Below are 25,027 nucleotides of genomic sequence, written 5' to 3'. Positions count from 1 at the left end.
TCAACTTGGCTGTGAAGTGTAGTCCAACTTTTGGTTAACAACAGCAGATCTGATTTCACATGAAAATGTCAAAAAGAAATGTCACCACAAACACCAAAGGAAAGAAAGCACATGCATCCAAATATTTTCAAAATGTTTATTTCTCTTTTGGCTACATTCTCTACAATCGCAGCAGCACTTTAGAGACAGATCACCAATATGTTGAGCTGAAAACTGCTTCTGGGGTTTGAAAGAGTATTTAGAGAGAGAGGAAACAACAAAAGCTGAGATTCTTCCCCTGAAAACAGACTCTGGAAGCTTTGACGAGTTTGATCGCGGTCCGGTCCACGTCATTCGGAGATGCTGACCTGACTCAGGCTCCGGGATCAGCGAGGGTTGCTAAGCAACATGACAGCACTGGGTCTGGGCATAAAGGGGTTAAACGATCAAGGGTGGGGTCCGGCCCACCTTCCGTCTGCTCGAACACACACTCGTACGCTCAGACCCTCAGACTCACAACACACCTCATTCACAACCACAATGGAGTTTGTTTTTCATGCTGTTTCCGGATAAATCAAATTTATATTTGGTCAGATTCTGAGTAAATCATAGAACTAAAGCAACATCGGGTAGCAGCGAGGTGATGCTGCGTCAGACAACAAAATCTACAAACAAACGGAGAAAGTATGAAAACCTGCTCAGGGTTGGATTCATTAAATACGCAGGTGTGGTTCGAGAGGTCTACTGAGACGACTCTCTTTACGGCGTCTCCTCCTACATGCAGGACGCCCAGGTGAAACTGGTCTCATCAATAACTGATCTATATAACATGTGCAGGTCATTTTACACCCCAAAATCCTAATAAATAATTATGCGACTTAAAAGAATCACATTTTTGACAATATATGGCAATTAAATGCATGGAAAAGACATTGTACGCATACATCATTGTAGTATGAGATATATAGATTGTGACACTATTTTGATGAGTTTTACTGTTATAAAGTTGAATTATATAAATACAGTAAAACTCAATCAAAATAGTGTCACGATAAATCTGTGCCTAATGGTCCTGAAACAGCCTTCATTTCTTTAATGTACATTAAAATTAATTGTTTTTGGGGTGAAACATGACCTGGACGTTATTTGTATAGATTCATCCATCCACATTTTTTAAATATTGCGCCCATTTAAACATAAGCTGACAATGTTCATACATGTTGCTTTGAAGTGAAACAGACAGTATTTTGTAACACCCAAACACACACACCTTGCAATCTGTGGCCAACACACATGTATGTTATGAACAGCCAACATATAACGCTGTGGCGTAAATCATCCATTCTCAGGTGCACACACACACACACACACACACACACACACACACACAAATTCTTACGGACACCTTTGTGCCACATTAAAACACTCGTTCGTCTATTTCCAATCACACTACAATTAATTGCCTCTAAATTTCACACTTACACAAAACAAAACACCCCTTTACTGAGGCGTAGCTCAGGGAGGATATCAACAAGAAGCTAACACGTTAGCGCAACCCTCCCAAATCTACTCCACAAAATGCCTCGGGTAAAAAAAAAAACAAATATCCATTTTCAAATGGTTCTAGCTCTGACTGACATCTGGATCCACACAGGAAATGACGTCAGTCATTCCTGCCCCAATATCAATGGCAGTCACTGTGGCCGTTGTGGGTGTGTCCTACAGCCTGTCAGCTGATACATAGCTCCTCCCCCTTCCTGTCCACCCCGAGGTGTTGAAGGGAGGGAAATCACCATCAGAACCATCAATCACGATCGATCAGCCAATGAGATCAGTAGGAGATTATTCCTGAAGAGGCGGGGCTGGCGGGCGTGGCCTGCAAGTTCCCCGACGAATTGGACCGTCTCATGTGAGGAAGGAGGTACGAGTCACTGCCCAGTTGGTGGACGTCAAAACGGTCCTCCTTTCTGTAAGCCAGACAGCGGCGGATAAACGCCTGCGGAGGACAAGAAACAGCTCAGACGGTCGTTCCCACACGTGCGTTTTAGGGCTGCAAGATTAATCGCAATTTACATGTATTCGTACTTAAACCGATTTGGCTGCGATTATTTGTTATGCGCAGCTTGTCAGTGACGTACGGCTCTGTAAACGCTGCTCCTTCTGAAAGCACTACGAGTTTGAGTCACTTATAACGTGCATCTTTTCCGAAATCATGTCAATGTCCAGCACTTTGGTCAACCTGTTGTTTTAAAGGATAATTCCGGTATTTAGCACTTTGAGTCTCTTTTCTGGTTTGTTTTGGATGAACTAGAGTGGTGGACACAGAAATGTTGACGATGGGTCCTGTCTCCACTTTTTGACTCGTTTAGAATCGCCTTTGACCGCTTCAGAGTGGCTGGCTACGGGCATGGACGAACATGTCCTTAAAACAACCCTTCACGTTCGTTTTCAAAACTGTGCAACTCACCGAGTGGTTAGTAATGTTCGTTGATGATTAAAAACAAATATATCGGCACAATGTATGATTTCAATCCGTGTTATTTGCTATAGTGGAACTATTTTTTCAGATACCTCACAACCGCGTATAAACTTCCGCTCGATATTTGAGTCTGAAGCGTCTTTTCCGTTTCCGGTAGCGCAGTAATATCAACAAGCAATGAGTCCTTCAACAGAAATCAATGGGATTTTACAAAATGCCAAATAAAACACGACAGAAACTGTATTTCGCTACGCTACTTGTTTTGGAACATCAACGAACACCACTAACCAGTCGGTTAGTTGCACAGTTTTGAAAACGAACGTTAAGGGTTAAAGGCATGCCCATAGCCAGCCACTCTGAAGCGTTCAAAGGCGATTCTAAACGAGTCAAAAAGTCGAGACAGGACCCATCGTCAAAATTTCTGTGTCCACCACTCTAGTTCATCCAAAACAAACCAGAAAAGAGACTCAAAGTGCTAAATACCAGAATTATCCTTTAAGTGTGCTTTACAAATAAAGTTGGATTGGATTGGATTAGATTTGAAAAAGCAACACATCTTTCCAAACATGAGAAGCATTTATGAACCTCTTTTCCAACAAAAGACAACATTTAATAACATGCTTTTACTCCAAACTCACTTCATATCGACAGCTGAGCTCATCCTTCTGTGAGATGATGTGCTTCTTACACAGAATAAGGCAGTCGTGTGTTTATTAGTCATGTTTAATCAAAGCGTTTCAATCTTCTGCTTATTCAGCGATGATGCCTGATAGGGATTTCCTAGAATGATGTGTGTTATTGTACTTCTGCGGCGGGGCATATTTAGCGTGTGTGTGTGTGTGTGTCGCCCTCTGGTGTTCAAATGGAGCAGCATTTATTACCGATCAGCCGTACTTCACTGACAAGCTACGCATAAAATAATCTCAGCCTTTGCCAAATCGCGTGCGGTTTCATTGCGATCAATTGTGCAGCCCTAATGCGTTTAACATACAAACGCGCAATACTGACCTTAGCCTCGTTGCTAGCCACGGGTTTGGCAGGAAACTGCACCTCAGTGGCTTTCAGGATGGTGTTCTCTTGAAGGATGTCTTGCTGGGACTGATTATGGCCAAACGGCTACAGAATGACAAAAGATTTAATGCAGCTTCATCCTAAAATGCGGTTTAGAACAAAAGCCCTAAACACTGAGACTGACCTTTCGTCCATACAGGCACTGGAAGAAGATGACGCCCACAGACCACACATCTACTTTATTAGAGATCTTTGGAGGCTCTTTACCAACAACAAAACACTCTGGTGGCAAATACCTACAAAAAAAAATAAATAAATAGAACATTTGGTTTTGTTATATATTTAAAATGTTAGTCAGAAAAATCAACTTTTTTATTAAAGTTAATTAAAGTTTATTAAATATCACTTGTCACTCTATGCTTAGTTTTATGATCAAAGCTCTGCAGTTTTAACTCTGGGGAGCAAAATGTATAATGCAATACAATGATGATTGACAGATGAACAAATGAACGTTCCTCATAAGCCTGATGGATCATATTTGATGCATACATTTTAACATGATTTTTCTAAAAAAAACAAAAAGAGAAATTTAAGAATCTTAAGTTTCACTCTAAAATGTCAAAATGTCAATGTATAAAGGTGGTCCATATAATTCTTCTGATGTCATAGAGAAATTCCCAGGAAAAATGCATGACCAGATAAAAAGGTGCACTTTAAATAAAATGTAAGCTGCCTTGGATAATGCTGCCAAATGCATAAATGTATATGCAAAAACAGATGCATGTTTGATGCATGACGTTACTGTCATTCATATTTGATATGAGAGCTATGACAGAGGAAACGATTTTCAGTGGAGAACAGCTGGTCTGTTCCTCACAAATTTATGCAGCTATTTCGTCCTTTTAGAGCTGATTCCTACATTTTCTGTTCCACAATACAAAATATGTTAGGAATGACATGGGATTGAGTTCTTGGGGGAGCACAGAAGTAATATGCACTAGAAAGCGCTGAGTTTTTAGCTGGACACTGACCAGTAGGTTCCGGCTCCCTGTGATGTCAAGTCCATCCCGTCCACTCCGTAGCTGTCATCATCCATGATTTTAGACAGGCCGAAGTCTGTGATCTTAATCTCCCCACACGCTGTCCCATCCACCAACAGGATATTTCCTGAGCAACCAAAACAAAAAAACATACTTCCTATACAGCCTACATGACAAATAACAAATCAACCAATCAAAACCTTTCCTGTAGCTCGAACAGTAGAGTGTTGGTGCTTGCGACGCCAAGGTCATGGGTTTGATTCCCAAGGGAACGCAAGAACTGATAAGAATGTATATGTGTACCTTGAAATGCAATGCAAGTCACTTTGGATAAAAGCGTCTGCCAAATGCATAAAATGTAAACCATCCTTAAAAGGAGCATTTTTTGCACCAATTCATCATCCACACCATGAGCTACAAGACCTGCGCTAGTCTCTGAGAAGAGTTCACGTGTGTGAATGAAAGAGGACATGGGCCGTGTCCGAAAGCTTAGGGACTTGTTGCCTCGCTGCCCTATCAGGTGATAACCTGCCAAGCAGCGTTTGTGCACGAGATTCCTCACGAAACTGATTTCAGACAGACTCTGAGGCAGCGTAACGGTTTAATGATCTACAACAAAACAGAGAGAGCTTTGGTGATAACTAAGCGAATATTGAATTACTAAAATAGTAATTTCTCACTAAAAATGGAGTGGAAAAAGTTTTACATTTACACACAAACTGACCATCAACTGCAACTTTCATGCGCCATCTTTATTTTTTTTAGCTCAAGGGTCATGGAATGGAACGCACAGGATTGTGGGACATTAAAGGCAGGGAAGGATGCATCTATGATGCCTTCAAAAATCGATCAGATGAAGGGATCTCAGACAGGATTTGACACGATTATTGGATTCGGACGTGTCTTCTTGTCTTTGTAGCACCGTATGCCGCCTATTGAGGCAACGTTTTTAGCTTTCGGACACAGCCATGTTCTGTAGTCGAGCTCTGTGCCGGAAGGATTTTTCAATCCCGCTCCTGTCAAAAATATGTTAGATTTTATCCCACTCCCGCTTTGTCCCGTTCCCGCCCGCAGGAAGAGGTCTACACAGATTTTTCAGTCCCGGTCCGGTTGGATTTTGTCTCGTTCTGGTGTCTATAGGCCATTTTTTCCACTTTCCAGACACAAATGATGCTTCAGATCTCCAGTAGATTTGTGTATGCTGTTATTATTAGATAATTATAATTTGTCGTTTCTTTCTCCCGCTTCCCGTACACATACTAGGGTGTGTTCACACTTGCTCGTTTGGACCGGACCAAAAAACTTTAACACCGAACCTAAAAGCATAGGGATATGTTCACAACCTGATTGGTTGGCTTGGTACATACATATTTCATGACAGAACTTACCGAACATCCTAAACAATGCTGTGTTCTGGGATAAATGCACTCGCTGTATGTGCGTAGCTACATATGATGGTATTCTGACCAGCTGAGAACTCGTGAAGAGCTTATAAAATGTGTAAAGGAGTCAAAATAGCGTCAGGAATCCCTCCGTCACACAAACCAGGATCTGCAGTGAGGAGACGCGGTTCTGATGCCTGAACTGAACTGTGATGAGCAACATCGAGACTATGATGAGAAAAACCAGGTATGCTTGAGCATTCTGTCCTTTTTAGGGTCACATCTTGTGACATCATATCCTGTTTTTGGTGCATTTACATGTCTTTGGTCTGTGTTGCGTTCTGAAACCCATCTTTTCAGCGTCTTGGTCCACTTGTTTGGTTCAGATGGCATCGTTCACACTTATTCAAATGAACCGCACTAAACGACCAGGGTTCGTTTTAATCCAACCAAACATGCCAAGTGTGAACACACCCCCAGTATCTTTCATCCCGCAATTCAAAACTCGTCCCGCACCACACAAAGGTAAATTGTGCGTGTTGCATTCACCCGGTTTCAGGTCGTAGTGGATGATGGGCGGTTTGATCTCATTGAGGTATCGGAGGGCGTTGACTATCTGCATGACGATGGAGCGAGCCTCTTTCTCAGACATCAGCTTGTGTTGCTTCAGATAGAAATCAAGATCGTTCCCCTCGCAGAACTCGAGAACAGTGCAGAATCTACAACAGAAACACATCAAGCCAGCATTTGTATAGCTGCAAAAACTAGAGCAAGTAAAAATGCACAAAAAAGACTATATGGAAAATGCTTACGTGTCAGTGTCCAGAGAAAAGTAGTCGTAAAGTTTGACTATTCTGGGATGGTCCAGTTGCTTGTGGATTCTGTATTCTCTACAGGCATGTCTGGAGTGGACGCAAACAAATGAGCGTGAAAAACTTGGGAGGGAGAGAAAGGAAAAAAAAAGGTGGGTGACATACTTGTGGTAGTTCTCTTTCTTCTCTTCTCTCCAGTTCTTGTTGAGCTGGTGGATCTTCACAGCAGCATATCGTTGCTCAAACAGGTCAAATGCCTTCACACAATGACAGAAAACAGTTCATTAGGCAATAAGACCTAATTTAGTAAGGTTAATTAGTCTATGCTGTCTGTGAACATTTTCTAATGATTGGGTGTTTCATGCCACAGCTGTAACCACATGTTTTATATTACTATAATTTTTTTGAAAATATTTTTATGATATTGCATTTGCCGTTTGCATTAAGCAATGCAAAGCTGCGTGCAGTTTTACAATGGTTCAGGCTTATCAGTTTCTCTATTTACAGATTTACAAATATATAGATTTCTGGTGTTACTGAGAATAATTCACAATATGAATGCTAATATAAATATCTGCATTTATTTAACAAAATGCTATAAAAACTGCTTTGTAACAGTTCCATGATCTAATAATAATATTTGATAAAATCAAGTCCTGTTCTACATATTTCTCAATGAAATATGTCAGATCACAGAAGTAAAATGGGTTGTGAAAATGGTTTGTTGTTGACTTTAATGTACACTAATGATTTTTTTTCCATTTCTTCTGCTCACCAAGGCTACATTTATTTTTAAAAATAAAGTACATAAAATTTACTTTACTTTATACAGTAATTAAGTGTAATATTATTACAATTTTAAATAACTGTTTTCCATGTGAATATATAGTAAAATGTAATTCCTGTGATCAAAGCTGAATTTTCAGCATCATTACTGTGTTTTCAGTCACATGATCCTTCAGAAATCATTCTAATATGCTGATTTGCTGCTCATTTCTGATTATTATCAATGTTGAAAACAGTTTTGCTGCTCCAAATTTTTCTGGAAACTGTGATACCATGTTTTCAGGATTCTTTGATGAATAAAAAGTTTAACAGAACAGCATTTATTTGAAACAGAAATCTGCCATTCAATCAATTTAATGTGTCCTTGCTGAATAAAAGCATTAATTTCTTTCAATTAAATTTAAAAAAACTTAAAAAAAAACTTTTGAACAGTAATATATTGTGTCGAACAGGAGAGAACACAAACTGTATGAAAGTGCATCTAATAATAAAAAACTAAATACCTTATAAACTTCACTGAAACCTCCTCTTCCCAGCAAGTGTAACAGAAGATACCTTTCATTAAGGGTTGGATGGTCTTTAAACCTACAAACACACCAGGCATATTCACAACTTAAAGATATTCTGAGATTAAGAGTGTTATTATTTCTTTTCAGAAGCACATTATGGAGCAAACAGAAAATGTTGACCCAGACTTTTTAATTCAGCACAGTGTAGCACACTCTCAAAATTGATCGCTGATTCTTGTGTTCAGCCGATAGAAAAAACACATGCAATAATTGACAGCGGCACAGCGTGTCTCTGATGCATTTACATGCATGTAGGCAGTGCATTTTATCTGCAGTGTTTCTCAGCTCTTTCCATCCCCATATTTCAAATCTCCAAAAACAATATTTAAGATTTCATTGAAATAATTATATGTAATGGGCGGTACATACTGAGAACTGTCCTCATTGTTGATTCTTTTAAGTTCTCGAATGTGCAGATTCCTCACGCGCTCTAACCGTTCCAGCTCCGCCTGAATCTCTGCCTCCTCCTGAACACACACACACACACGTTGGGTTTTCATGCGTTAAGGGAACTTTCCATAGACACAATGATTTTTATACTGTACAAACTGTATATTCTCTCCCCTTACACACTAACCATACCCCTAAACCTACCCATCACACAAAACTTTCTACATTTTAACAATTTAAAAAAATCATCATTCTGTATGATTTATAAGCCGATTTCCTCATGGGGACCAAAAAATGTCCCCACAAGGACAAGGATTTCGGAAATTGCCATCTTTGTGGGGACATTTTGTCCCTATACCATAGGATTTAACTGGACCACACACACACACACTTGAGCACATACTAACATACTCAAGTATGAATGACAGATTCCAGTGAAAGGACAAAAAGAAAGCTTAAAACATCCTTTCTGCAAGACCTCACTGCCTTTTAACCATATTACTCTGATGCTCATGACTGTGTGTGTGATGTGTGTGTGTGTGTGTGTGTGTGTGTATTGTTTATATAGAGAAACTAACCTTTTTGAGATGACCCAGTCTCAGTTTGAAAATTTCTTCTTGCTCATGATACTCTGCCACAGTCAATCTGCACATTCAATACAGAAGCATTTCAATAATAGAACCATTTTGAAGACAATATTGCAGAAAACATTGACTTTTTTCTTTATCAGCCTTTTCTGCTTCTATAAATCATCCATGCTTGTATAATGATCTTAAAAATGATGAATTGTGTCCTAATTATCTAATTTTAATAACATTAGAAGTCAATGGGAAGTCTGCATTTCGAAGGCAAGAAACGAGTATGCGTGTGTGTGTGTGTGTGTGTGTGTGTGTGTGTGTGTGTGTGTGTGTGTGTGTGTTAATATCTCACAGCGTAGGCAGGCTGGGCTTGAGGAAGGGGTCGTTGTCAGCTCCATTGACGGCTTTGGTCTTTCTCTGTTTGGACTCATTGGGGGTCGGGCTCTGGGAGGAGGGGGTGCTGGGAGGTTTGCGCTTTGCTAGAAGTTTCCGCTGCCTCTCAATCTCTTCTCTCTGCTGGTTTATCCACTCTTGCTGCCTATTAAAACAGAAATAGAAAAATATTAAAACCCCAATAAAAAAAATAATAACAGGCAAATGCAGGACAGAAAAGACTCGCCCTATTTTATTATTTACAATGGCAGATACTTTAATCCAAACTAATGTACAATGCATTAACACTAATGTTTGTACAAAAATTCAATATTTAATTAATTCATTAAAAGTTCACCAATATCCCATCTGGATTTCATTTCTAGAATTATTTACAGACTAAATATAATGTCAAATTCTGTAAATTAGGGTTAGAGCTGAGGTCAGTGCATTAACTTAATGCTTTATGCCACATTTCGTCTAGTCTCAGCCTCAGATGTCACGCCCAGACCGTTGGCTGAACATCTGATGCATAAAGCTCGGTTCACACCACCAATGATACGCATGACAAAGCTACATGATCCCATTCATTTCAATGGAGAGCTAGCCATTTCTGGCAACAGGATGTAGCTTGTAGATATGCAACAAAGTTGAGACATGTTTAACTTTATGCTAATGAAGCGCGACTTTCGGAAGCGACAACCAATAGGAGTGAAGTCAGTGGAGTGCATGTGACCCGTCACTACATCCTGTAGTAGAGTGTCAGTGGGTGCTTCTCAATACTCAAATTGATGCTTCCTCATTTCCTGACTCCCACGTCCTCCTAGCCTGGCTCCGCCCTCCTACGTACTTCCGCTCAATTTTCATTTTCCTTCAGTACTCCGTCTGGGTTTGCGGTGTATTCTTGGGTTCTCTCCGGCCAAAGTTTTACCGGTCCAATCAGCGAACAGAGGGAGTGGCTGAGAACGATGACGCTAGTTTGAGTTGTAGGGTTACGTCACGACCAAACATTAGCGATTGGTTATGGCAGATCCAGTTAAACTTCAACAGAGTACCCGCCTTCAAGGAAGTTAACATTTGTCAATGGAGAGTGGCCAGACTCTCTGTACAAATGAAATGTACGAGTGACTGGTAGGACCAGGCTAACAACCTCCAGCCCGTGACCCAGAAACCGATCAAACCAGACGTCTTTAAGGGCATCTCAATTCTCTAATTGCCCCACAAGGAGTGAGGATGCTTTCTGAGGAGTCATGAGCGAGGACACACAGGTCTATCCTTCCCTCGCATCCTAAAGAGGAGTAGAGCTAACACCGTGTCCTAACTAAGGTATATTTTCCATGTTAATCAGAGTTTTTGTCCTAACCAGCCGCAACGATTTTATTTTAGAAACGGTTTCTATTTTTTGGCGACGTCACGCTGGAACAACAAACACAAAGTGTGTTGATGATAATCTCAGGTACTGTTTATGTGCTTTATTTAATGTTAAAGCGTGTAATGTGACTTTGAATATCATTTAGTGCTCCAGCTTTGTAGCTGAAAAATCAACAATGAATAATTCACCTCAGATCTTGAAATTAAACATATGGAAACAAGAACGTTCAAACTGTGAACAAAGTGTATTATCTGACAAAGATTGTTTTAGTAACTCAGTAGCCTATGTATTTTTAATAATGTTTAAATGGTGTAATATTTGTGAATTTGATTATGTAGCTACTCATCCATTTTCTAGCGAGTGCCGTTACTCTGGTGCCGCGAGACTCCGCCCACACGCTGTTCTGATTGGCTGTGGGTTTTGATTGATTTTCGACGCATCTCGCAGTCGCGTCTAGTGTGGACAGACAAATTATTTGTCGCTGGAATCTTATCGCATCGCATCTGGATAGGACACGATGTAAGACGCGAGGAAATGAAACGAAGATGCACAAATAAGAAATGAGAAGCACCCAAAGGCAAGATGGAGGACAGGTTAATTTTAGCAGTCAGCAACTACAATATAATTTATGATATGTCTCTGTGTACATACGGTGGTACTCATGTGTTGACGCCATTGAACTGAGGACATGCAGCGACGGCAGTGTGAACGCAGCTAAAGGCACACGAAAAGGGAAACATTTTGAGAGTTTCAAAGTCGTCATCTGATTCTTTGAATTCTCCAGGATCTCTGGGAGACGTGTGTGTTCCTGGACAGACTTAAAGAACGCAACAAAGTCATTGTGACGCCAAACCACAGATGGCCAAACCACCTCATCCGGGCTAATGCGGAAGGATTTATTTAGTTTAAACAGTTGAGAAAGAGAACAGAATGTATGAATGCATGTGCATCAGGTCTTAAAGTGACAGCAGCCTAATATTCCTGCTGCCAAATTATGAGATAATATAAAAAAGGTCATGTCAAGTCCTGCACCTCATAAAAGAAAAAAAAAAAAATCCATCTAGTTTAAAACTGTGACAATAAGCGCTTATCAGGATCAAGTTCACAGCATAGATCCATTAAAAGACATCCAAGAATCAATGTCTGTTATCATTGAGACATTGACTTTATATTTTCACGCCCCTAAACATGATGCTAAACAAAACTAACTGTGATTGGCTGCTTTTCATGTCAGTCAAACGGCCTCTGGGCGGTCCTTGGCCAATGAAAGCCGCTATGGAGTCTAGTCCTTCTGCCGTCAGCAGGTCTGGTTACATTGTGAGACTACATTGCGTCAAACTGAATAGCAGCACACTGGCGTCCAGGTCAAGTCCTAAATGATGACGGTCCATTTCTACACTTTTTCCGTCCCAGACTAAGCCACACTGATTGAGTGTGCGACTCTTACTTGACTAGGTTCTGGAAGGCATATCCATCTGTCCACTGTTCTGAGTAGGACGCTCCGTGCCGGACTGTGGTGAAGTGCCCCAGGCGCAGCCGGTCCTGCATGCTCTTTTCCCGGCAGGACTGTTTCTCTTGAGTGCTCTGGGAAGACAAGAACACACTCAAGAGTCACTCAACTACCCCTGACACGTTAGAAATAAGCAGCTGTGAGCATATCAAACACAGCTCACCTTCTCAATGAGGAGTTTTTTACTCATCGTAGTGCATTTGTTCAGACGCTCCTTGAAACGTTCCAGCAGCTTCTGTTGCTCATCTATCTGTCTGCGGAGGTCACAGTTCGCCTGGGGAGAAAATATCAAAACCACTCAATTTCTGAACTCAAAATGGCACTTTGCGATTTCTACATAAAAAGAAATCTCAAGGACAGGTGACACTCAGATGCTCGTCTGTTTGTTACTCACCCTGAGTAGATCATCTATTCTGCCCTCTTTCTTCTCAAGGTCAAGATTCTTATTGCTCTCAAGCGCAGCCAGTTTCAACAGTGTCAAATCCGTCTGAGAGCAGAGAAGGGAAGAGAAATAAAGAATGAAAATAACAACAGAGATTGAGAGAGAATATCCTATCCATGTCATCATGTGTTATCAAGTCACAGTAAACTGTGCATCACAGTGCAAGCGAGCGTGTTTAATAGCATCAGAACACATAGTACACCACACATATAACTGCGTCAGAGTATGTAGTATTTGGAGTATGTGCAGTGCACGTTTAATAATGTAAGTGTGTGTGTGTGTGTGTGCGCTACTTGTGTGAAACGATTAATCGCGATTAATTGCATCCAAAATAAAAGTTTGTGTTTACATAATATATGTGTGTGTACTGTGCACAATTATTTCGTAAATATAAATATACACATATGCATATATTTAAGAAATAGTTGCTTATATATATATATATATATACACACTTGTATTATAAATAAATATCAATATTTTATATATAAATACAAATTTTTTCTTAAATATATAGATGCATATGTGTGTTTTATTTTAACAAAATAATTATGCACAGTACACACACATATATTATGTAAACACAAACTTTTATTTTGGATGCAATTAATCGCGATTAATCGTTTCACAGCCCTAGTGTGTGCATATTTAAAAAGTGTATAAAAACAGTGTCAGAGAAGTGCGCATGTTTAACAGCATCAAAGTTTGAAAGTGAACTTGTTTAAGAGTGCCAGAGCACGCATGCATTTCATCTGCATATGCAGTGCTTATTTAACAGTGTCAGTGTGGAGTGAACGGTTTGTCACTGTGACTGGGCAGTGCAAATTATGATGTAACCGTGTACATTTTTAGAGAGTGAGCTCATTTAACAGTGCCAGAGCATGCAGTGGACACGTGACAAAGAACTTTGAACCACTTAACAGCGACACTGTATATAGTGCTTAAGTGCAGTGCACATTTCACAGCATCAGAGCATGCAGTGCTTCTGTTAAACAGTGTCATGTTGACCTTGATTATCAGTGCAAGGGCATGCATTGCACACATTTAACAGCATCAGTGTGTGCAGTGCTTATTTAACAGTGCCAGTGAGCAGTGTAAGTTTTGCAGTGTCAGAGCGTGCAATGAATATTTTTAACAGTGTCACAGTGTGCCTGTTAAACCGTCACTGTGCAGTGCAAATTATGATGTAACCATGTCAATTTTTAGAGAGTGAGCTCATTTAACAGTGCCAGAGCAGAATGACCAAGAACCACTTAACAGCGTCACTCACTATATAGTGCTTCAGAGCATGCAGTGCTTCTGTTAAACAGTGTCATGTTGACCTTGTTTATCAGTGCCAGCCATGCACACATTTAATAGCACCAGTGTGTGCAGTGCTTATTTAACAGTGTGTGCAGTGTATGCAAGGCAGTGTCAGGGCGTGCAATGAATATTTTTTTAAAAGTATCACAATGTGCCTGTTGAACTGTCACTGTACAGTGCAATTATTAATGTAAACGAATCATAGTGTACAGTGTGTATTTTTAAGAGCATCAGTGTGAGAGTGAGCTTAGAGTGCCAGAGCATGCAGTGCACATGTGTGACAAATAACCTTGAACTACTTAACAGTGTCACCGTATGCAGTGCATATTTAAATGTCAGTGTGGAATGCACATTACAGTGACGAAGTGTGCAGTGCAAGTCATAAGCCGCTTTCCGACCGGAGGAACCCTTTCACAGTTCCTAGAACTATTGGCTAAAGTACCCTGATGTCGGCGTGTTGGCACCGCAGGAACTAGGAACGATTTTAGTTCTTGGAACTCCATTTGTAGGAACTAATTTAGGTCCTACTTCAGAGTAGGGTGCCCAGCTAGCAACACTGGACATCAACCACACGGCATAGGCTAATAACCTTTTTTCATATACTGTCTACTTTCTATAACAGTTCTATCTAATAACATATTAAACAGTACGGTGTTAGACAGATCGCTAACTAATAAACACAGAGAATGCGAGCATTGTTTGCTCTGGCGTTCTCAGCGCCGTCAAAATAAAGGTCCGTCTCGCCGTCAAAATAAAAGTCACTGTGCTTGTGTCACTCCCTTACCCCTTCCTATGGCCACTTGGCCAGTGCGACCGCAAAACCGAGTTTGGGGGAGAGTAGTTCTTAGAACTATTTAGAAGTGGACAGTTCCTAGAACTAAGTTCCTGTAACTACTTGGTCGGAAAGCGGCGATAGTGTGCAGTGCAAGTTAAACAGTGACAGTAATATTCAGTGTGCATTGTGCAACGGTGTCATGTTGACCTTGTTTAACAGTGCACACATTTAACAGCAGAGCATGCAGTGCTTATTTAAAAATGGCAGTGTGCAATGAAAGTGTCACAGTATGCAGCGCACGTTTCACTGTCCAAGCGTGCAATGCACAGGTTTAACAGAATCAGTGCACGTGAATCAGTGTCTCAAAGTGCACACCTATGAGCAGTGCACAACAGTGTCCTGCAGACTGACAAGTTTAACAGAATCAGAAAGAGCAGAGCATATACGATAGTGCATGAGCAATAGTGACGCAAGTATTACCTGGACACTTCTGCTGCTAAGCTGTTTTGAATTCATCATGTGATCTATGAAACACAGGCTGGTGGGTGAGGAGCTGTTCTGTCTGACCTGAAGAGTGAAAAACAGCGACATTAATAAAAATAAGCATCACTGGATCCATGCTGACGTTTAGACCTTCCTCACGACTTACGATAGCCCCAGGTGCAGAGTGAGAGTTCTGTGGCGAGCGCAGGACCGGAGGAAGACCCCTGACTGGACTTGATCCGTTTCCTCCTTGGAACTTCAGGAAGGAGACATGGTGTGGCGTCATCACAATGTTACCAATTTCACAACTCTACAAGTCAAAACATCTCCTAAAGCGAGCAGCCATTACACAATGGAAAAGCAGCAGTACTCTGACTAAAAGCTCTGACACCTGACTGACATTTAATACACAGCTGACTAAACGCAGAGTCATCCGCACAAAGCTTTACTCACATCAAAATAATCGCTGATCTTGGGCCCTCGGCCGGAAGACTTTCCTGAAAGGTAAAAAAAAAAAAATATGGATACAATCACTTTTCTGTGAGTGCACTGCATTATTTCCATGCTAAAAATTTAATGCTGTATTTCCCAACAAACTCTGATCCTGGACGTTTCCAAAATGCAGGTCTGTTAACTGAAAAATGTAGTTGTCAAACAAACTATTGTGTCTCGTTAAGAAATGCTTCATTCATAAGCACAGGAAGTCAACGTTACCTTGACTGCTCTCTGATTGGTTATCAACCTTCCTCTTTCTTCCCCTGGATGACTCGGAGTGCTTCTTCTCTGGAGTCTTGGGAAAACAGGAAAAGCATTACTATTTTATTCAATCAGTTCTTCCATTCACTAAATCAATATAAATGCTTTGGGAAAGATCCATCTAAAGCTGAATTCAGGCCTCAAAGGAGTTGTAAAAGTTTCACCAAAGAGGCTTCCAGACACACACTCTGCATTCCAAACATCATTTACCATGTCATTCCAAACCCATTTGACTTTTTTTTATTACTATCCTGCTCTTTCAATGTAATAAATGTGAATATGGACAGGTGCAGTCAAGCTTCAAAATGACAGTCAAACAATCAAAAAAGCAATTCATAAGAGTTATGCACTAAGAAAACAAAGAATAAAATTGCTTTGCAGGAGGAAGGAACTCAAAAATAATTTATTACTGAAAATCTTCTCTCCACTACAGCTTTAAAATGATGGCACATCAACTTTAACATCTAAGATATTATATCACATAACTATTTTTTACATATATACATACATACATACATACATATACATATACATATATATATATATATATATATATATATATATATATATATATATATATATATATATATAATCATCAAACTTACTGAATAGGCAGGCGATCCTCCTTTCTTTATGTCAGAGTACTTTATGGGAATGAAAAAAAGTACTTTTTAAACACATGGACAAACTGTTGAAACAGATCCGTTCAATCAATATAAAGCTATAAATATAAATGTCAAATCTTTGAGTATACATGTCCATAAAGTTCACCTCGGACTCCTTGTCACTAGATGACCCCAGGCTGCCAAAACTGTGACTAGAACATTCGTTATTGTTCAAACCCTAAAAAAAGAAAAAGAAAAAGATTAAGACAATATAAAGCAGGTTTAGTCCAGGTCGTGACAGAGAGCTTAAAATCTTTCAAAATATTCACACTGATTTCACCGGTAAAAGAAAATTAAAGGGGTCCCCTAAATGCTTTTTTACATGTTTAACTTTCTTTAGGTTGTAATGTTGCTGTTTGAGCATGAAAAAGTCTGAAGGGCGTTATTCTCTATATCAGTGCGCACTGTTTCTCTCTTGAACTCCCTGAAACCCCTTGTAGTCTTGAATTTTCTTCCAGGAACGAACGTGTCACAATATTCCTCATTTAAATAATTCCAGCCCAAGGCATATGCAGGTGAGGCCTGAGTTGCGTTAGTAGTGTGTTGAAACTTGCTGTTATGGTACGGGGCGTAACATTTCCCAAACATGCTTGAAGAGGTTGACCAATCACAACACACTGATCCAGCCGACCAATCAGAGCACACTGCGCTTTCCAGGAGGGGCTTCATAGAGACAGGAACTAAACTAAGCGTTACTGACAGACTGGGAAGAGAGATGCTCGCTACGACAATGTCGAATATGTGAAAATTAGTTTTTTTGAACATTCAAGCATGAAAACCTATTCTAGCAGAGCCCAAAAACAAGATTAAGACTTTGAAAAAAGACATAATAGGTCCCCTTTAAGCAATATTATGACTCTAATGTCATTACAATAGTCTCATCTTGGGTTCTTGCAAGTATGTGAGTGTTACGAAATATGGTTTTAATAGAGTCTTTAATAGAGTATACAAAAGCGAAAACTGTGTTAGGCTTGGTAAGTTCAGTTCACTTCAAAGTGAATCGATTCAAGTGAATCGATTCTTTTATTCAATGATTCAGAAGTCCATGCATTGGACGTTTCAATCCTTTACCGAAAAAAATGTATATGTAGGTAAATTTAGCTTTTTATTACTATCTATTGTTGAATTGATGCACATAAAATGAGCAGATTCTTATTGGTGTTCATTTAGAGAAAAATTAAAACGAAATTAGTGTCTGAAAAACTTTTCAAATAGCTTTATACTTGTTTTATACATTGAACATTGTTTAATTAGTTGAATGATGCTTGAATGATTCAGTTTAAAGAAAACAAAAATAACCCATTTTGCCATTTTAGAGAAAGTATCAACATATCTAAATTATATTCAAATGAATTAAATATAAATAATAACTTATAATTACATGATGATGCACATGTGTGTGTTTGCATGCGTGTGCATTACTTTAGGTCCGCCGCTCGCGCTCCCTGTGCTTCCTCCTGTGTTTCCACTAACCGCCCCGATGAAACGTGCCTCCAAGAGCTCCTGCCGACGTGGATCCAGGGAATGCAGCTCATCCATTCCTACAAACACAGACAAACGTGTCACGCTCAACACATTCACACACAGGTACTCAGGCTTCGGATTCGGGAGGGGTGTGATCATGGTGACGCATCCTCCTGGAATCTTACGAGACCATCAAGTCATTGTTTTCTGATCATATGCCACCCTAAAAGAGCCAAAAGATCATACGTATTACTGGTTTAAAGGCACACCAAGAACTTAGGATGTGTTCACACTTGTAGTTCTTTTCACAAAAAAAAAAACTTTTAGTCCTGGTCCGCTTAGCGTTCACATTGGCATTTTAACACCAAACCTAAAGATACTGAACCTAAAGGCATGGGGATATGTTCACAAACTGATTGGTCGGCTTTCATTGCGTATATTTCACGTCGCGACAGAACTTTTTACATTTTACATCATCATACATTACACGCAGGCACGAACGCACATGCTAGTTAACAGTTGCTAGTTGTTCAAGCATGGCTTTTTGGCCGAGACGCAACCGACAACACAGTCGGCTTTCGTCGCCACTAGTTCTTTGACGTCGGCTTGGTGTGTCCCGGCCTCGAGACGTCCACCATCCTTCAGATCTGACTATGCTCAAGCTTCTTAAAACCAAAAAAAAAAATGTATCTGCTCTTTTAGCCATTTTCATTTTTCATGGCAAACTTCAGCACAGCTTCTTCCTGCGGGAGTCAGAATGACAAACAGGAAGTACAATGAGAGGTTTCCTGCTCATTATCAGCTGATGCCACTGACAGTTTAGCTCCATTCATCTATTTTAGTCTCAGAAAATAATGACGACACAATCTACAGAAAAAAAATAAATAAAATACAAGTAAATACAATGAGTATTTTTCACATGCCACTGTGACCTCAATATTACACATTCAATAGCGTGCCGCACGAGTGCTATTTTTAGACCGCAAGGCCGCGTGACGTCAGCAACGTAAACCGGAAGGGGGTCAACATAGAAGCGCGCTCGCTCAAGTTCAGTTGGCAAAGTAAATAAAAGAAGACATGTTAAAGCTTTATTTAAGTTGTGAAATGTTCTACTAATTCTGCACATTTAATCCAAAATCTATCAATATTTAGAGGGGTCATCTCAATATTACTTTGATGCTTAAAGGCAATCATATTTCCAACAAGTGACCCCATTCAATTTCATTCTGAAATATACACTTGAACTTTGAAAATGTAAAAAGTTATTTTCTATAAACATTTACTTGGATTTATTATTTCATTTTTGTTTACATATAGGGGTAATTTATAACCTATATCCACAGAGAGAATGAAGGTTAATTGCAAAGAGAACAGTTGTGCACTATTGCCTTCATTGTATGTACAGTGAAAGCAATAAAGAAAGATAATAGAAAATATTCTAAGTTTTGAGGTAATGAGTAGATTAACATAGAATTGATATCTTGGGAATTTTTGATCAAAATGTATTTTACATAAAACTAATGAAATGCATGCATACACATGAAATGATCTTTTAAACATTTTAATTCAAAAGTTAATAGTTTAAAATCATCATGAATAACAATGAAATACCCATTAAGTGTTGTTGGTTGTGACCAAGTAGCATTAGCGATCGCTAAACAAAAAATAAATACATTAATAATAATATAAATTACCCCCAACAACTGTCAGACGTAAGACAACCAGAGGACATAATATATATGACAGACAGGACATAGGGTGGTAAAAGATAGCTTGTTGAAACTGCAAAATGTCACTGTCAGTGGCGTAAGGCGATGTTTTTTGGGGGAGAAATTCTGTCGATAACAATCTACCTCTGGATCAGGTCGGCTCTTTTTCCCGTCTTTTTCAGCCCTCTACACTCAAGCCATCTCTTCAATTGAATATTTGTATGTTCTTCTACTTCTATACCAGTGAAGTTGGCACCGGGGACATCATTCTCGGACAGAGTTAGCAGGTTTAGCTCAGTAGACATCTCGTCCGTAAACTGTTTACATGCGTCTAGCATGAGTGACACGCGCGAGTTTGACCCCCCTAGCAACCGTCGCTAGCTTAATGAATATTAATGAGAAAAGGTGACGTATATCGTGCGGTACGCTATTTGGTGACATAGACTACTGAACACACACTACCGTTCAAAAGTTTGGGGTCAGGAAGATTTAAAAAAATTAAATAATAATAATACATTTATTCAACAAAAGTCAACATCCAATTTCAATTAATGCTGTTCTTTTGAACTTTCTAGTCATCAAAAATCCTGAAAAACATTCATCACAGTTTCCTGCACAACTGTTTTCAACATTGATAATAATCAGAAATGTTTCTTGATCATTAAATCATCATATTATAATAATTTCTGAAGGATCATGTGACACTGAAGACTGGAGTAATGATGCTGAAAATATAGCTTTACCATCACAGGAATCAATTACAATACATTCATACCTTTTTTTACTTTATTATTGACCAAATAAATGTAACTTTAGTAAGTATAAAATAATGTTCTTCTAAGATTAATTCAATATTCTATAGCCTACCTGTTCTTTTCAATGAATAACAATTTAAATGTGGGTCTGTTCCTCACACAAAGCTCTTGTATGACTTCATAAGACCCATCATTGTGCATTAGTTAGTTATACATGGGTTTTTGTGCCATTGTTTTGGAGCTTAACAGCTGAATTATTGCTGAATTTGGGGGAAAAAAAGAAAACAACATGAGAGTGTGACTAAATAATGAAAGAATTACATTTTTTGGGTGAATTAACCATTCCTTTAGTTTATCATGTTTGACATGATCTGGCACCAGAAGCCCGATGACAGAATCCATCATCGATGCCGCAGCCAAATGGCCCCGTTTCTTCAGCACATGAGAATACAGTATCAGCAGCCGACAAGACCAATATGAATCATCATTACAAAACCTGTCTCAAAGAATCATCTGGTCTTCAAACCTCATTACAGTGACTAGACGAAACAGCCCAGGTTCACTCGTGTTCTCCAGCCATAATAACCTGCGCACTGGAAGCGCACGACACCACTGCCATGATAAGATTCGTGCCAGAAAGAGCTACAAGCCAAAGAGATCCCAAGATGGTGGAGGGGTGGAAAAATTATGAAGGTCAACAGGGAAGGAAGAGCACAGCTGCCCAGATAAAGGACATATAAATGACAAATCAAAATACTAGGAATGAGTATACACAAACCTAAGGCCACGTCTGGTTTGGCAAATAACCCAAGTACTGCTTGGCCGCATAAGAAAGACACAAGATCCAGACATGCAGGAGGTGGAGTGGAAGAATTAGTACAAGCAAATGATCAGGAAACAAACAAACCACATCCTAGTTTGTGCACCGATGCACAGGTGACTGAGCCTTCGAGATATCATATTATAACATAATAATATTAACCCACCTTCTTATGGATGGTTATTAAAAATCATGGTAACACTTTACAATAAGGTTACGTTTGTTAACATGAACATTTATTAAACTTTCATTTTAATTCCAACAGTCTCTGTCTGTGCTAATATTATTGAATGGACCTGAGCTGACATGAACTAACAATGAACAGTTATATTTTTATAACCTAACTTTAACAAAGGTTGTATTATGTCAGTACCATGGTATGATCTTGCACATTTTTTACAGCTACTTTTATATCTGATAGTTGATTTGATTTTAATAGGTAACAACAACCGCCAAATGTTTAAATTGAGAATTTATTTCAGTCATTCATTCATTCAAGTGAAGGATTTCAAATAAATGGATGAAACATCAACCATTTGTTTTACATGCTCAAAACTTAATTCCTGGGGCAAATCTTAATTCCACTTAATTTCTATTAGTATCAGACGTTAATAGCATTGCACTTCAACATATACTAGTGCTTAAAGGTTTGGGCTCGTAAGAAATTATTTTTTGTGTGTGAAAAATCTCATATGCTGCAATTAAATAATCAAAAACACAGTAAAAACAGTAATATTGTGAAATATTATTAGTTTAGAATATCTGTTCCTGTGATCAAAGCTGAATTTTCAGCATCATTACTCCAGTCTTCAGTGTCACATGATCCTTCAGAAATCATTCTGATATGATTTGCGGCTCAAGAGACATTTTTTATTATTATCAATGTTGAAAACAGTTGTGCTGCTTCATATTTTTGTACAACCAGTGATACATTTTTTCAGAATTCTTTGATGAATAGAAAGTTCCATTTTTATTTAACATTATACAGTATAGATATCCATAAAACATCCTTAACCATTGTACTTTTTGGTTTGACAAGCAGGTGAAAGATTACTCTTTCAAATCATTTAAAAAAATAAATAAAGGCAGAGCAAGAGCATGCATTACATGGCTGAGAACTTATTCTTGGACATGAGAATCTGAGTAATGCATAACACACATATGATATTACACTCATCAGTGCACATATGCATGTGTTTACAGCACATATTTACACAGACCAGTCTCTGGTGGACTTGATAAATATCACAGAAAACATCCGGTGAAACACTTACAGGTTCATTAATTTCTTCAAAAACACATTAAAAAACTAAATTTTGCAAAACAACTTAATTTGAAAAAGCACTTGAATTTAAATCAGATGTGTATCAGATGGTCTTTTGCTTAGAGGATCAAAGTCATCCAGATGATTTCAGGGAAAAAGCTACGAGTCACAAAACTACAATGACCATAAAGAGCCAACAGCTCTCCAGCACAAGCATATTTTTTTGAGCATTGCATGAATTAGATAAATAAATAGGCTGATACTCAATCATACAAATTCACGTTTATCAGATGTGTCCAAAATCTTACCCACCTAGAAAGCATTTCTGAGCCATTGCATTGCACACAAAACACAAACTAACATGTATTATGTTCCAGATGCGTCTCAAAACCTAGTCTGTAGCCAGGCCCAGTACACAGCATTTTGGGCCACTACATGACATGCACTAAGTGCTAGATAAATACATCAATACTTTCACCCAGAAAAACACAAAATCATGTTTATTGTAATAAAATCCAGGAAGTTTTCTGTGTGCATTGTTGACTTCATTCTCAAACGTTTAAAATCAACTTGTGTTAATATTGAACCGCCTACCTATTACATTTGTTATTGCATGCAGACTCTCAAGCACAAAAACGTCAACTCCATAATTTATCATATATTGGCTGTGTCTCAAAAGCTAGTAAACAAGACAGCAGTTTGTGTCATTGCATTGCATGCATGCATAAGTGACAAATGCATACAGTCAACCTTAAAAAATGTCAACTAATGTTTGTCAGGTACTGGCTGTGTCTACCAACCTAGACAGCATTTATGAGCCATTGCATGAAATGCATATAGCAACTCATGTTCATCAGATACTGACAGCATCCTAAAAGCCAGTGAGTTTCTATCTACCTACCTAACATTTTTGGGGCTGTTGCATTCCATGCATGCAGTAGGCTATACATTCTCATTTTTATCAGACTGTGTCTCGCTTGCGAGCCATTGCATGACATGCACTAAGTGCTAGATAATTAAATCAATACTTAACCATTAAAACACAAAATCATGTTTATTGTAATGAAATCCAGCAAGTTCTCTGTGCATGTTGACTTCATTCTCACACATTAAACATCAACTTGTGTTGATATTGAACAGCCAACCTATTTTTAAGTCATTTCTAGCATAAGAGCTAGAAAAAAAATACACTTAAGCATAAAAACATCAACTTATATAATGTATCCTTTACTGGCTGTGTCTCAAAAGCTAGTAAACAGTGAGACAGCATTTGTGCCATTGCATTGCATGCATGCATAAGTGACAAATGCATACTGTCCACCTTAAAAATGTCAGCTAATGTTTGTCAGGTACTGGCTGTGTCTACCAACCTAGACAGCATTTTTGGGCCGTTGCATTTCATGCATGGGTGATAAACATTCTTAAGTTTATCAGGTACAGACTGTGTCTCATTTGTGAGCCATTGCATGACATACATAAAAGATAAACATACACTCTGAACCTCAAAAACATCAACTCAATGTAATCAGACTGACTGTTTCTAAAAAATCTAGCGAGCTGCCTACCTAGACACAAAGACAGCATTTTGTGGGCATCATAAAAACAACACAAAAATAAGCACCTATGATGCCCAAAAAATGCAGTCTGAGAAGACGTCTCGCTAGGTTGAGACACAACCAGTGACTGAGTCCCCTAATATGTGACCATGGGCATCCTCACGTCAAATGAACCGTGTTATGAACACACAAAGCGACAGGATTCCATCGCAAACGGTTTAAAACACACCAGCTCATCTCTAGGACTCGATGCTAGTTATAAAAACACAGAGAGACACAGTCAGCAGACGAGAGATCAGCGGCCTCCGACACGACCGCTTCGATTAAAGACCAGATTTACTCAAAATCACACGTCAATCTAACACAATCCCGACCGATTTCACATGAACAGACTTTAAATTGATATTCACAGCGGTTTTACCTTCTTTATGCCTCCTCGGAGCGCAGATATCGAGCGGAGAAAGTGAGCCCGGGGTCGGAGATCCAGTCGAGAACTGAGAGCAAGATGGCGCTCCGTCCAAACTTCCACTGCTGTTGCTGTTACTTTGGACACTCATGAAGACACTTTCCCCCGCGAAGAGCGCATCGCACACATGATCTCCGTCAAATCACACCTGTGTGTGTCTAATGCATCATGCACGAACACTGATAATCAATGCAAGGCTGCTCATGTTTTCAGCTCCGCAGTGCGCACTGAGATCCTCACTAACTCACTCTCAGTGTGTGTATGTGTGTGTGTAGCCGATGCGTGACGCC

The 25,027-nt window shown here is 39.2% G+C and overlaps 1 protein-coding gene across 6 annotated transcripts; it reads right to left on the bottom strand.

Annotated features, from left to right (window-relative positions):
- Positions 1-120: 120 nt before the first annotated feature.
- tlk1b (tousled-like kinase 1b) lies at positions 121-25,027 on the bottom strand. Of its 6 annotated transcripts, XR_014031273.1 has the most exons (23): positions 24,693-25,010; positions 18,126-18,244; positions 16,810-16,881; positions 16,644-16,682; positions 15,997-16,072; positions 15,736-15,779; positions 15,449-15,538; positions 15,280-15,366; positions 12,675-12,767; positions 12,444-12,554; positions 12,218-12,354; positions 9,379-9,564; positions 9,027-9,093; positions 8,428-8,525; positions 7,993-8,074; positions 6,869-6,960; positions 6,704-6,793; positions 6,441-6,610; positions 4,501-4,636; positions 3,654-3,765; positions 3,467-3,574; positions 1,043-1,975; positions 129-956 (listed from the first exon to the last, which is right to left on the bottom strand). XR_014031273.1 is itself a non-coding variant. In XM_081381516.1 (22 exons), the coding sequence occupies exons 1-22, from the start codon at positions 24,826-24,828 to the stop codon at positions 1,811-1,813; spliced, it is 2,310 nt and encodes a 769-aa protein (XP_081237642.1). In that variant the 5' UTR covers positions 24,829-25,010; the 3' UTR covers positions 121-1,810. The 6 variants fall into 6 exon arrangements, 4 of the variants coding, with proteins under 4 accessions (XP_081237642.1, XP_081237643.1, XP_081237640.1 ...); XM_081381516.1 differs by having other exon boundaries at positions 121-1,975; XM_081381517.1 differs by having other exon boundaries at positions 121-1,975; positions 18,126-18,390; positions 24,693-24,829.

This window comes from Scardinius erythrophthalmus, assembly GCF_964197995.2.
Source record: "Scardinius erythrophthalmus genome assembly, chromosome: 12".
NCBI lineage: Eukaryota > Metazoa > Chordata > Actinopteri > Cypriniformes > Leuciscidae > Scardinius > Scardinius erythrophthalmus.
This window is presented reverse-complemented; position numbering and strand designations above follow the sequence as displayed.